Source organism: Bombus pascuorum, chromosome 15 (genome assembly GCF_905332965.1).
Source record: "Bombus pascuorum chromosome 15, iyBomPasc1.1, whole genome shotgun sequence".
Taxonomy (NCBI): Eukaryota; Metazoa; Arthropoda; class Insecta; order Hymenoptera; family Apidae; genus Bombus; species Bombus pascuorum.
Window position 1 is genome coordinate 1490107 of NC_083502.1, and position 14893 is coordinate 1504999.

Below are 14893 nucleotides of genomic sequence, written 5' to 3' on the forward strand. Positions count from 1 at the left end.
TTTTAATATTTAATTTGTTCACTTTTTTATTTTGTATTTATTTTAATTTGTATTAATTATCTTTCTATTATTATTATTTTCGTATGCTCAATTTTTTCTTTAGCATAAAATCATTCCAAGTCGGAAGGTTTCATAGAATGATAGAAGACAGGAATGAAAAAATTTTTCGAATATGTAAAAAATTCGTGAACGAGGGAAAAGCAATAAGGTTACAAACACGCACCAGAATTTTGCGTAGTAGCCTCGTGCAAGTACTTAGTCTCTTTGTGAAACCAAAAAAAAAAAAGAAAGAAAAAGAAAATGACTTTGCCAAATAAGAAAACTTACGCACATGAAACACGGTTATTAATTTACATTCATATATACATATACGTATACATAATATACATATATATAATATACGACGGAAGAGATGTACCGTACGGTGTGCCAATTTTTTAATTTTACATCAGTTCGAGTATCAAACGAAAATGTATATTTGTACATCTTCTCTAGAGAGGTGAGCAGAGCGGTGTCCAAACTCCGCATTGTCTATTGCGCATCGACTTCGGATTTGGACATAACGGATTTTTTACATCGGTCTCATATATAAATTCTCAATCAAAATCGATTACGCGATATCGAAGAAATCGAGATCTTTGAAAGAAATCAAATTTGACCTGAGAATTCATTCAGTCATCCTGAATACGAATCGTAATAATAATAATCATTAAAAAAAAGTATTGCATTAAACTGCGGACGTGTTCAATTTTTCACAGTTACGAACGACTCGCAAAATACCTCTTTAATTCAGGCTAATCGTTTTACTGTCACATTTTATTGAATATAATGCATAACCTACCAAGCACTTTTTCTGTAGCCATATGTATTACGTAGAGTGATAGAAAATTTGCATTTTCATTCATGGGTAATTAATCGTATTCCATATACAGATCGGCGATAAAATTCCGGAAAATATTTTCTTACACTTCCACTGAACACAATTCGGGATTTTCATATTTCTTCGATGTATATAGGTTTCGTAACGAATTCGAATCGTTTTTACTATCGCTCAAGAATACGCGAATGATGATCGTCGATTCTTTCAAATTGTCGTATCATTGTTACGAGCTATAATTTTGTCCACACGTCTAGACACAGAGAAGCATGTAAAACACTGCAAAGAAAAAAACTTGTACGTAGTTGAGCACAGAGTAAAATGAGAAAAAAAGAAAAAAAGAATTGTGTCAAATCGTTTCAAGATGATGATGTCTTTGCATAACCGTATATCGAAATAACGAAAAATGGTGTACGACCTTTTTTAACCATACATTACCTGTAAACACCAATATACTCGATCTATGTTTATATACGTGTTTTATATTAACAAAAAATACATAAGGCGACAAACAAAAAAACGTTACGTAACTGAAAAAAAGACGTATAGAGAAAACTATATGTAATGATACCAGTAGAATCTGGATAAAATATACCATACTATCTATAAGAAACGAGAGTTTTATTTCTACGAATGATTCAATATTTAATTATTTTTTACATAATTACAGGTTTTAAAAAAGCTTTTATATTAGGAATATAGAGTGCAGGGTTTACTAACAATATGTTGACAGTGCTTTCATCAATAATGTGTGATGGCACTATTCATAAAAGATATCAGGGAATGAAGAAGAAAATATGTTTAATTCAGTCTTTATTTGAATTTTTAAATGTATATTTATATTGTGTATATACAATTTGTTTAGTTATGGGGGTATTCTAGCCTAGACTAATATTTATGTTTTTATTTATGTCTTTTTACAAAAGTGCACAGTAGGACTAAAAAAGTAACAGACTGTTAGACAAAATCTAATATAACCTAGGAACATTACATATATTTACAGTACAATAATTTCATAAAAAATTATTACGTTATTTTATAAACTATCTTATATACTTTACACATCTTTTTGGATTAGTTTTTCATGACTAGTTATATAACATTATAATCTTTAAAAGCTCCACATTAATTTAGTTATATATACTGTTCGTCAAAAAGATAACCCAGGTGTGTTATCTTCTTGACGAGGAGCGTATGTGTATTTCATATGCACATACAAGTTAAACTGTAAGTTCTGGAAATATATTTATCAAAATCTGGTCCAGAAGAACATATGCTAGATGCTTATTAAGCGGTGCATTTTGTAACGAATCCAAAATAGAATCCATTATTTCAATCCATGGCTTATAAAATACCATTAACCAATAAGGCAACAAACCATACAATCCTGTTTTTGCTATTTCATAGTAATGCCGGCGATTCACTTGAGATGAATCCTTCTTCTCACACAATACCTTTGTGTGCAGAAGTTTTACCACGGTCGCTGCACGACCACCGCTTAGAAGTTTTGCCAAAGCGTTGTAGAGTAGAACGTTGACATATGGATCTACTTTCGCACGTGATGATGAAGCAATCATCCATAAAACTCGAGCAATCATCGATGGAACTTCCAGTAACCTCACCACTAAAACAGTAATACCCACTAAACTCTATTTATACAAAAATAAGGCACACATTATAAAGATTTATAAGATAAAACATTTACCAGCATCTACAATACAGAAAGAAGCACCCTTAACGTGAGAACGTTTTAACGAAGGAGAAGGTAAAGTTCTAAAATAAAGATCCAAATCAAGATTGTTTCCAAATACTCCAAACTGAAGATCACGACGTCCTTTTTCCTCCGTTTCCTGTACAGTTGATTCGTTCGCTGGTTCAACTCCAATATCAGTATATTCATTCTTAATATTAGTCGAGGCCAGAAACACTGCCAAAAACTTGTCCAAATTTTGTCCTTTCTCTTTTCTTAATTTGTATGCCATACTTTGATACAATATACCAATATCTGGTGTGCTATAATTTGTGAAGTAAGGTTTCAAATTTGGCACAGTCAAGAAATTATACAGTAACTCGCTACTTCTAAGTACTGGTTTTGATAGTAATTTTTCCAGAAAATCTTCATATCGTTGCCTATTAATAGCACAAGATGAATGAGGATTCTTTCTTGATGGTAATGGCGAGTCGCTCAATTCTTTGTCACCATGAAACTCTGCCAATCGTGTTCGTAAAATGTAGAAATCTTGATCACGACGTAACACAGTCCAGGATTTTCCTTCGGAAATATTATTGACAGCGATGACATAATAATATAATGTTTGATTATCTCCAGTTTCAATGTGCGGAATATTGACTCGCCATGTTGTTAAATTCCTGTGGGAACTGTCATCGGAATATTTAATCTCGCTATAAGAACGGGAAGGGTAATCTATTTCTTCGCCTTGATATATATCTTGATATGACATTCCGTCTATCGTCGATAATCCCAAAACGTCAATCTTCGGAAAATGGTTTGCAGTCTTTGAGGATGCATTTGCGGATCCACTAGTAACACTTTAAATAAAAATTAGACACATTTTAAGATATAGGAAGTAAAAACTTGCCTAATTATTTTGAGCAGTGTATAACGTTGACAACTGTATATGTTATTATGTCTATAAATGCAAAAAGATTACCTCAATCGTGGTGACTGCTTAACTCGACTTGGAACTGGTTGTCCACATAATAAATCATACAACTGTAACGTAAAATAAAGAAGGAATTATTATGAGAACGATTATATAGGAAATAAAGAACAATTGTTCTTCAATTTTCTTACTTGATAGCTATGATGGAAAGATGGTAGGCAAGTAGATTCTAACAAAGCATGCGCTTCTTGATGTGCTTGATAAAATGGTCGTGAAGTCCTCATTTCCTGAATCTTCTTTGGACCTCTTTCTAAAACTAGAAGTGTTGTTGACATACAATGTAAGAGCTGAATATTTTGTAGCATGTTATGTTGATAATATATAAATATAAATTGCATATGTATTGCAGGTGAACTCTCAAAACAAAGTATTCTTACTTTGGCATATGCCCATAGATATATCTCCTGGTAAATGTAAGTATTCTGGACCTTCAGGATCCAGATATGTTGCATACATATTTTGAATATCTGTGTACAAACTACTTTCTGCGTTCGAACTCATTTCTGGATTTAACATACGCTTGCTTAGATCATCTGGAAATAGATATATGTATTAGAATTTATCAAATACTTTTACTACAAAAAAGTTTTACTTTTAAAAGGAAAATTTAATCTGTGCTACTATTTTTATTTATCACTATGTATAAATATGTATTTACCAATGTCTAAACAGAACTGAAAGAGATTCATAGGGCCATTCTCTTTGATGTGTTGCATAAACATGTACAATAAACGAGGATCATTTAAAACTTCATCCAAAGAGGGTTTCAGGTGATTCTGCGTGCTTTTTGGCATCATTGGAATGGTCATCCAGCATTGCAACATTGGCACATTAACTGCGTCCACTTGATTAGAAATTGGAACATCGCGATGAGTTGATAACGCGATTAACGCATTTATATTGTCTGGATCAGCAATCGCATCTATTGCTGGTAGCAAAATCCAATTGGCCAAAATTTCTCGTAGTATGACCTAAAAGTAAAATACAGATTTACACTCCCCTTTCCGCTCTAATCATTATCAACATCAATAAATATCACGCTCGTGTTGAAATTTTTTATAGCTAATTACACTAATTTCAACAACAAATTTTGTGCTGAAAGAAGATATCGTTATTCTAGCTTCTTCCGCTTACAAAAGAGCTACATGAGTATACAGGGTGAGTCAGCTAAAAGTTGAAGCTAAAATTTGTTCGATATCATCAATTATATTGAAAAATGTTTCAGATGAAAGTTGAATGCCTGCAAAGAGAACATATTCTGGTGTTAGTTTTTCTGTAGGTGGGTGCGTAAAGGTCATGTGAAGGTCAACTTCGCTTTTTTAAATGAAATCATACATTTTTTAATATACTAAACAATATAAATCGAAATTCTTTATGAAAAAAAACTATTAATCTACTTGTGTCGAAAAACTACTAATTTAATAGATATTCTAGCTTTTATTTTGTAAAACTTTTCGTATGAAAGACAAAGGAGGACGTAAAAAGGTTACTCAGGTTAGTGTCCATGATAACATATTTCAAGCTGATCGAAATCGATGAGGTGGCCACTTTTCTGCATAATTACCAAACATTTTTTAATATAACTAATATTATAGAAAACATTTCAGCTTTCACTCTTAGGTTATTCACTCTACATATATTTATGTAATATCAGGAAAAAGAGTACGATAAACAACCTTTTAACTAAGCATATACTTATTAATTGATACTAAAGTGAGCAAGAGGAAAATATTGAGAACACAAAAAAACCAGTAACCCCGTCGGGCAAGATATATCCTTAATTTAAATAAAAGCAGAAGAAAATAAAACCAAAATCCTATTAAGAAACTACAGACTAGAAGGTTACAATGACAGAAATGAAAAGAATAGAAAAATGTGTAAATTTGATTCGCAATCTTTTTTCAATCAATTCACATTATTAAATTCAATCCTTTTAAACATTCTGATAGCTATGAAACAGGACTCCAAGGATTCGCTTAATATTTCTTCCCTCATTATTCCTTTCACCAAGATCCTGTAATTTTATAAAATCGAAAGGAATTGAAATATTTGTAAATTATTATACTTATATTAAATAATATTAATTAATTATAAAAATATAATATTAAATAATTATTTGTAAATTATTATATTTGTAAATTATTAGATCCTTGATTGGTCAAAGAATTGATCGATTTGAAACAACTAAGAAATGCAAGAGGGTGTGAATGTATTATATTCATCGTAAAAGTAGAAAAGCCGGCTCGATACGTCTGTCACCTTGTAAAACAACAATAATAGTAATCTTCGCGTTTAATGAACAGAAAAATTGATATTCCTGAGTGGCAACAAGGCTAAAAACATTCGCACAGGTAAATCCTATAATAAAGATACAATTAGCTATTCGATAAAGCCTCGCATAAATAACGACTAACTATCGTATAGTTTATCACATCTGGTTATTTATGTACATGTGTTATCTTTAAGGAGCATACCCATGCGACTAAATAAGTGTTCTATGATAGAAACTGCAATATAAAAATAGAGAACATGGGAGTCAACTTGTCAAAATCGAAAGAGAGTTCAAAAGGCGTAAAGTAAACAAATATACTCGATAGAAGTCATCATGCTTCGATGGCTTGTACTTTCCCTGCCGGTTGTCACGGTTCTTGACATTTGTAAATATTTGATATACGTTCATATATCCTTGCATGGAAATTGGATCATCTTCAACTTTTCCCTTTCCTTTTTATTTTTATTTTCCTCGAGATAATCCAAAACATATATTCCTCTCGTTATTTTCACATGAAATGAATATTATAAGTAGTGTGTATAATAATTTTCAACGAAGAAATATATAATAGGACAGAAAAAAGAACTAACGTTATAATAATTTCAAACAAGAATCACCCAATTGTGCCATTAGTTACGGACCATTTTGTATATTATTTAGACTGAAACTCCTTTATATCCTCAAATATTTATTAACTAAATATTCTTTTTCGTAAAAATTTCAAAAAAAAGACCGATGTCAAACCAGATTGCAGGAAAAATAAACATGAACACATATGTGGATCACTTTGCGAGCCAACTTGTGATAGTAATGGTGCCCTAAAATCGTAAATTTTCGTAATTATTATTATTACAATATCGACACATTCACGTCATAGTATCTATATTCTAACAATGACAAATGATCAACTGCATTTTCATATGAAGTTATCAACCTCGTATTATCCAGGTACACGATATATATATAAATTTATAATTTTATAATTCATAAGAATATAGCATAAATAACTGAATTCCAAAAAAAAATGTTATGTAACTGAATTAATGGAATGATCAGCATAACATTTCTGAGTATTTATAGAGTGAAGTAACTGTTTGTATTATATCTGTATATGTATCAATAAAGAACGTTCTTAAAACATATTTAATGTTTATTAAATAAAGATGAGCGATTTAATAAGAAATATTTTCTTAATCCACATATAGACAAACATACACAGGCGTACTCAATTATCACCAAAAAATCCGAATGTTCAAAAACGTTGATACGTTAGTACACCGATATGTCAAGAAGAAGAAAAATGTCAAGAAGTAGCAAGGCAAAAATGGGGAAACTGGTCTTTGAAAGTTTACCTACTCACACGCTAAAAACGCTGGCTAAATGTATGCATAAATCACACACACTACACCCTACACTATATACTATACACATACGTCGGAATCATACAAGTTCGACTATACAACCTGCACGTGATGTAGGTTGGATTATTCTAATACCAACGGCACGCACACTTTTCATCCAAAATTCAATAAAACGGCGAAATAAAATCGTACATCAATTTTATACGAGTCGTTGTAAAAGGGAACCCCCAATCTTCAAGTCCGTGATGATTCTAGTTGCCAAAAAAATTGTTAATGCCTGTAGAATCGATTGAATTTGACACATTTTCGAAACGAAGAAGCATCTTCGCTATCCCATTCTGCCACACGATACAAGAACTTTGTGGGATAATTGAAATAAGTATTCCAAAAGTAGAGGCTTCACGCGTCAAAACGAGCCCAAAATGATCGTCGTATGTTTTCTAGTTACGAAGTTAGAACAGTTTAGATATCATCAATTTGTCGGCGAAAATCGAGCATTCCTTAAGCACATCAGTGTATTTTCGTACCGACCCTAGAAAAGCTGAGTCTTCATCTGCACATCTAATTTCTTTACTGTTCTAGACTTTGAAAACATGTAGAAAAATGTTGGCTTACTTATTAAAGTCTTTACTATATTGTACAACTTCTAGCAATTCTAGCAAAAGATATTTACTAGTTACAAGTGTATATGTCGCGGATAAATGGGCATAATAATATGTTATCTTAGGGTTACGATTGTTCAGTTTTGACGCACTGGCAATGCGAAACCAACAACAGTGTTAAAGTAACACCGAACAGAAGTATGGCGGACTTGTGCATTCTTTTGTCTTACCAACTTCCTAATTCTGCTGCATCATATCATCCTCTCCTCTTAGTTCTGTCTTTCTCGCTCTTATTACCACCATTTCTTTCTTCGCAAATTATTTCATCTTTGTTTCATTCTTTCTCTCTATCTGTCTTACTCCTTTTATTATCACGGTCTTTTTCCTCGATTCTCTCTTCCTTTTTTACTTTTTCCATTCCAGCCTCCTTCTTTTCTTCTTCAACTTCTTTCTCCCTTTGGCTCACTTTAGCGTTTCCTTTTCCTATTCCTCTCCCCATTTATTCGTTTCCTCTTCCCATATTCTTCTGTCTTCCATCATCTCTTCCCTCCATTCCTCCATCTATCTTCTTCTCTCCTCCCTTGTCTCCTCTTCTAGCTCTTTGATCTGTTCCATCAAGTTTTCTATCTCTCACCGATTCGTCTCTCCTTTCACTTCCCCTTTTATTGATCTCTCCTTTTTTCTCTCCTCCTTAATGTTCAAGAATCTCAACGGTTTACCTACCTCCTGCTCTTTCCTCCTTCTCTAGTCTGCTTGTCTTCGCGCCACTTCAGTGCTCTCTGTTCTTTCTAACCTTACTATTTTATTCACCTCATACTATTCTCCTTTCTTCTTCTCGCTTTTCTACTATCTCTATTGTTCTCTTCTTTCCTTCGCCCCTTTTCTTCCTCACTACACCCGTTTGCTCATCTTTACTTCTTTGCTTCTGTATTTCTTTGCTCTCCAATCTCCAATTCTGCACGTGTTTACCTTACCAGTTCTTCCATAACTGAAATTCAACTCACAAATTCCGCAGGATTGATGATTGAGTCAAAAGGGAATTTTAGCTCGTTTCTTACTACATCTTACTATATTGCTTCTTAATTAGAGAACGCGTTACGGAGTTACACGATGACTCTTTGTGATGTTCTCGGTTGCTTATACCTGTACCGTGAAAATCCGAAAATTTTGACATGGGAAAGAATTAATTTCCTCAAAATGTTTGGCAAACATTGCTCATCGAATATTCTCAGGGCTCAATGTTAGCTTTAAATAAGGGATATTCTTCACTAAAAAGCGCTTCTGTTCTCTGTGTGTATTTGAAGAAGTTTCAAGGCCGCAAGTCCAGAAAGATATCCTTCACCCAAAACACACTCGTGAAAATAAAAAAGCCGGCTCGATATATTTGTGACCTTGTAAAAAAACAACAGTCGTTATCTCCACTTTTAATGAACAGAGAAATTAACATATCTGTATGACAAAATTAATAACATTGATAAGGCTAATCTTATAATAAAAATACAAATAGTGGTTTGATAAAAGCTTACATAAACAACGACCAACTGTCAAATAGTTTATCAAATTTTGTTATTTACACGCGAGTATTATCTCCAAGAGAAAGACACGTACGACCAAATACGTGTTCTACGAGAGAAACTGCAGTATAAAAATCGAGGATAACGGTGTCAACTTTTCAAAGTCGAGGAAGAGCTCAATAGGTGTAAAGTAAACGGATATTCTTATCGGAAGATACTATGTCTCGATGCCTAGTAGTTTCTCTGCTTGTTGTCATGATTCTTGTTATTTGTAAGTATTTGATATACGTTGATGTATGCTTGCATGGAAATTGGATCGTCTTTAACATTCCCTTCCTTTTTTTACTTGTTATTTTCCTCGAGACAAAACATATATTCCTCTCATTATTTTAACATGAAATAAATATTATAAGTAGTGTGCATAATGATTCTCAAAGAAGAAATATATAATAGAACAGAAAAAAGGAATATTAGGAAACGAAAGAACTAATGTTGTAATAATTTCAAATTTTGAATATATTCTCGCCTTGGAATATCTATGGTGTTAAAAGAAAATATTTAAATAATTTAAGAACATATATACCAAATATAGTTGGACACGACTTGACATATTACCTTTTTATCTAAGCTATTACATTTCATTCTTTGCTATTGAAACTAATTAATATCCTTTATGTAGTATAAAGTGTTTACATATTCCTAAAGAGAGACAAGTATTTTGTTATTTGAATAATTACGTTTTTTTATTCATTCAAATACTGAAGATTTTATTGTACAGGGTGATCCGTAATTGGTGGCACACCAGTAAATTTAGTATAGTATAGGCACAGATAAGAGTGGGAAGAATCTTTTCTCAAAATCATTTTTTTAGAAGATTTCTATGTCACCGATACGTTTTTGAATAGAATTCTACATCTTTACCTACATAAATACCTTAGTACTTTTGTATAGGGAATAAAAAATATACTGATGGCCTTGAAATCTCTTAAACAAGTAACCTTAAGAAAAAATTCTTTCCATCGTTACATGTGCCTTTTGAAATAGGTTAACTTTGTTCTGAGAAGTTCTCATATCATCCATATAAGCATATAAATACAAATAAGGTAGATATTTAGTTGGATGATCTCATTTAGTTGAGACACTCTGTATATCATCCCGACTGAAACTCCCTCATATTCTCAAATATCTATTAATTATTAATGTAATTTTACGAATTCTGTGGGAATTATATTTTTTTTCATCTTCGTCTATGTTATTCATAAATACCCGAAATTAGATTCAATCCAAGACTCAACTGCCGGATCAGAATGTCCAGAAAATCAACAAGAACACATATGTGGAAGACTATGCGAGCCAACCTGCAATAATCCACGACCGAATCGCAGGTTTTGCCCTCGAATCGTGAGTGTTCGCAATTATTAATTATTATTAATACGATATCAATACACTGCATCATAATATTTGTTTTCTGATAATATATTCTTTTCAGGTATGCACTAGAGCCACTAGCGGTTGCAGGTGTATAAAGGACACTGTTAGAGACACAAACAGTACACAATGTGTGCCACTGGATCAGTGTTCGTAATAAACACACGCATTATTTGTAATTAATGCCAAATGATCAACTCCATTTTTATATAGTTATTAACCTCACATTATCAAGGTATAGAACTAGTATACGATTTTTCAGAGAAGACATGCTATTTTCATAAATGTATCTTATAACTTATGAGTAGGTAGTATAAATAATTGAATTACAAGGAAAATAAAATAAAAATTTTATGTATTTTAAATTATGGAGTTGATCAGCATAGTTTCTGAGAGTCCATAGATTATTGAGTAGAGTAACAATTTATATGTATATACATCAATGAAGTAGTTCTTAAAGAATATTAGATATTTATTAAATAATGATGAGCGATTTGATAAGAAATATTCTCTCAACCCGCATATGGTCAAATATATTTTCACACCGACCCTAGAGAAACTTAGTCGTTTATGTCTACGCCTAATTTTTTTACTGTCCCAAACTTTCAAAAAACGTAAAAAAATTCTGGGATGCTGATTGTAATCTTTATTATATTGTACAATCAGTTTTTAGTCAAACATTTAAAAGTTTTCACAGGAAGAATAAAAATTTGCTTTGAAGGAATTCACAAGTGAAATTTCGTTTAAGGTATATCATAATTAATTTATGAAAGAGAAATTCAAAATGATCTTCTCTTAATAATTATTTCGATTTCATAAACGTTTATAAATAGTTCTATATATTATTAATAGTTCTATATATTAATATATATTAATAATAATTAAAAGCTTACCTTGTTGTTAGTAGACACATGGATGGTAGGCAATAAATACGGTATAAACGCTGTTACAATTCCTCTCAGATAATTCAGCTCTGCCTTGCGCGAGTAACTCGCTGGATGTATCTCACGACCAAAATGGTCGATCAGTTGATTTCCGAAACAAGATGTATCCGACAGATCCTTCATCTTCGTGCGTAATGTTTTCCAATCTTGAGCATGTTGCAATATTAGAGGTATTAAATGGTAAAACACCACATTGGACACGTCTGTGCGAAGCAACCGAACTGCAATATCTTTCGTTGCAGTAGCTGTGGCCAAACGAAGTTGTTGTACGAAAGCTTCGTTCGTCGAAAAATCCGAGTACCATGCACAAACATATTTTTGCAATAAGTCTTCCAGAAGCTGTGAAAACCAATTTTATATCTATTCTTTTTTTCGTTTGATGTATATATGAAGCGTGACAGTAATTAAATAGGAACTTTATTTGTTAATTTTTGCCGGAAAATTTTAAGGTAAAATGCAGTTACAGAAACGCAATTAAATTTCATTATAGCAAAAGATAAGAAAACAAAATTTAATTGTTACAAGGATGAGAGAAACGCAAGCAAAATTGTTGCAGAAATAAAAGGAAAATTTAAAAACTAAGAAACTTTACGAAGCGTGCAATTGAATTGCAATAATTACTTGTTCTAATGCATGGTCAAGATCCTTCGGTATTTTCACTTTCGTCGAATGTGGTAACAATTTATGTCTCTTGCAGCTATTATTACTGCAAACGCTGCACGGATCCTTGATTTCATAGGTTGGATTAAAACTATCGCTTATTGCATTTAAATTCACGAGTGCCACACCGACATATTCTAATATAACGAGCCCATAAAAGACACTGGTTATATAGAGACAACACACGATAAGTATCCAAATGAAACTGAAATTCGTAGATAAATCAGGCAATTATTATATTCCTTAACTGAACAATTTAATAATTTAAATTAATTTTGTAATGTCTCGTAAACTTGTTACTTATTATATTCCTTATTTTTTATTAACAAAAGAATTAATAAAATGTGGAAGGATTTCAGCCTTTGACGCTGTGACAATGATAGTAAATCTGCCACTAAATCTGTATAGTTCATTAGATTCAGAAAAAAACTTAATAAATCTTACACAATTTCTATTTGCGTCAAAACTGTACCAAAGATTATAAACTGCTTAGTTAACGATTTAGGTAAATGAGTAATTGTACAGTGTAGCTAATAACTAGACTGTGGATGTTTATGCATTTATAAAATATTTAAAGATGTAAAAAATTGCAGAATATACTATATAAAATATCCAAAGTAGAACTCATACTAGCATGTGTATATTGAAAGAAATGATATAATCAAAGAAATATAAGAAATATAATCAAAAATAATAAAAAACATTTTTCTTGAAAAAGGTGTGATAAATTAAAATCATCTACAAGGTAATGGAATACATAATAGAATGTACAAGTTAGTTAATAATGCAAAAAATTAGAAATTGATGTAGCTCCTCTTCCAAATAAGCCCTAAAATTTCATTAATCATTATATGATACCAATAAATCTGAAATTCTGCATTATGTTACATAATCCATAAACTTAGCTTAACAATACTTTTATAACTAATGATATTATTATAATTACCCAATATAATCTTACATTTTTTATCTAATTTGTAACAGGTTGCGCATCATACAAAATTATGTATATACTTGTAAATGCATAAATGTATGCATATTATTACCAGTTGCCATACACTAACTTGTTGTCCATTATGTTTAATTACATGTAATAATATAAATAACAAAAATTGTTAAATATACAATTTATCATTTATATAATTGTATAAAATCTTCATATAAAAACAAATATTATTTTTTATGTTCATTTCTACAATAAAATATTACTACTTTAAAATCGTAGAATGATATTTTTACAATAATTTAACACAAAATTACATGAAACTAGAGATACTGTAATAATAAGATAACCTGATACCAAAATAACAATAATCAAAAGACGCAAAAAATAAGTGATTAAAATTAAACATATAATTTACTAGTAATAAAATATAAGTGTTTAAATCACTTACCTTTCGAATACGATCAAAATAAACGCAATTAGTATGAGAACAGTCACAAGAATTATTATATTACACACATTAATTATCGTCTTACAATAGTCTTGTACTTTAAAGACAGACACAAATGCCATTATTTTATTAAAAATTCTTCTTTCTCGAATTATGATAAAACATTGTAACCAAAGCAAAGAAGCACGTAAACATTTCAAACATCAACGAACATCAATACGACGTTTTGGCAGATAACTCAGTATCAAGATACCACGTGACAAAAACATTCAATCTATATATATATATATATATATATATATATATATAACTTCGCAAAATTACGAATACCTAGCACATAGATAGTTTTAATTTTAAATATTCTTTGTTTCTTAAATCACATAATGTAACTATTAATAATAAGCAAATATCTTAAGCTTTCTACAAATTTTATTTAGCATGAAAAATTAGTGACATTTATTTAGGTTTGCATTATATAGTTCTTACAATATTTTTATATATGTGAATGAATTACACAATTGTTAATAAGGAATTTCTCTTATTTATTTAAACATTTTCTTATACTTCGAGGAAATTAATATAAGTTTTTACTGAAATGTTAACATACATGTAAAATACAGAATATACACAAATACTAAATGACAGGTTTAAAAAATTATATTTGTTAAAAATATTGTAATGTGTAATACAATAAGAATTTTGTACACATGTATAAGTATTCAAACTTTCTGGACTATTTATAAAAAAAAATATAATTTTAGTTAAGCAATCAAAATATCATTAACAATAATATTTTGTGTAAAAAAATATCCTTTTTCAATTAAATGTTGTTTCCTTTTCTATTACTGTTTTTAAAATGTTACTTTTTTGTACATTTATGAAACATTTATGTCCTTGGTTAAAATACAGGAATGAAAGATTATAAGAAATGTATTATCCATTTGTTTTGCACTTTGCGTTTTGTTCTGGTTCTTGTGACCTTTTAATAACTTCTCTTTTCAAGATCTGTGCTTTTTTTCTTTCTTCTTTAATTCTTAATCGAGAATTTCTTCTTTCTTCCCTTGTTCTTACACGATTTCTTTTTGATATTGGGTCTGGGACAGCTGTATGAGGTTTTAAAATACTAAAGCACTTTGGCTCCTTCGATTTCAATAATT

General features: G+C 30.8%; 2 protein-coding genes across 2 annotated transcripts; one reads left to right on the plus strand and one right to left on the minus strand.

Annotated features, from left to right (window-relative positions):
* Positions 1-1673: 1673 nt before the first annotated feature.
* LOC132914524 (sorting nexin-14-like) lies at positions 1674-14003 on the minus strand. Its single transcript, XM_060973708.1, has 9 exons — positions 13737-14003; positions 12304-12547; positions 11632-12021; positions 4220-4532; positions 3939-4094; positions 3693-3817; positions 3550-3611; positions 2583-3427; positions 1674-2501 (listed from the first exon to the last, which is right to left on the minus strand). The coding sequence occupies exons 1-9, from the start codon at positions 13856-13858 to the stop codon at positions 2098-2100; spliced, it is 2661 nt and encodes an 886-aa protein (XP_060829691.1). The 5' UTR covers positions 13859-14003; the 3' UTR covers positions 1674-2097.
* LOC132914546 (venom serine protease inhibitor-like) lies at positions 9441-11200 on the plus strand. The gene is made up of 3 exons (XM_060973748.1): positions 9441-9581; positions 10587-10711; positions 10800-11200. Exons 1-3 carry the CDS (start codon positions 9530-9532, stop codon positions 10893-10895), a joined length of 273 nt encoding a protein of 90 aa, XP_060829731.1. The 5' UTR covers positions 9441-9529; the 3' UTR covers positions 10896-11200.
* Positions 14004-14893: the final 890 nt, after the last annotated feature.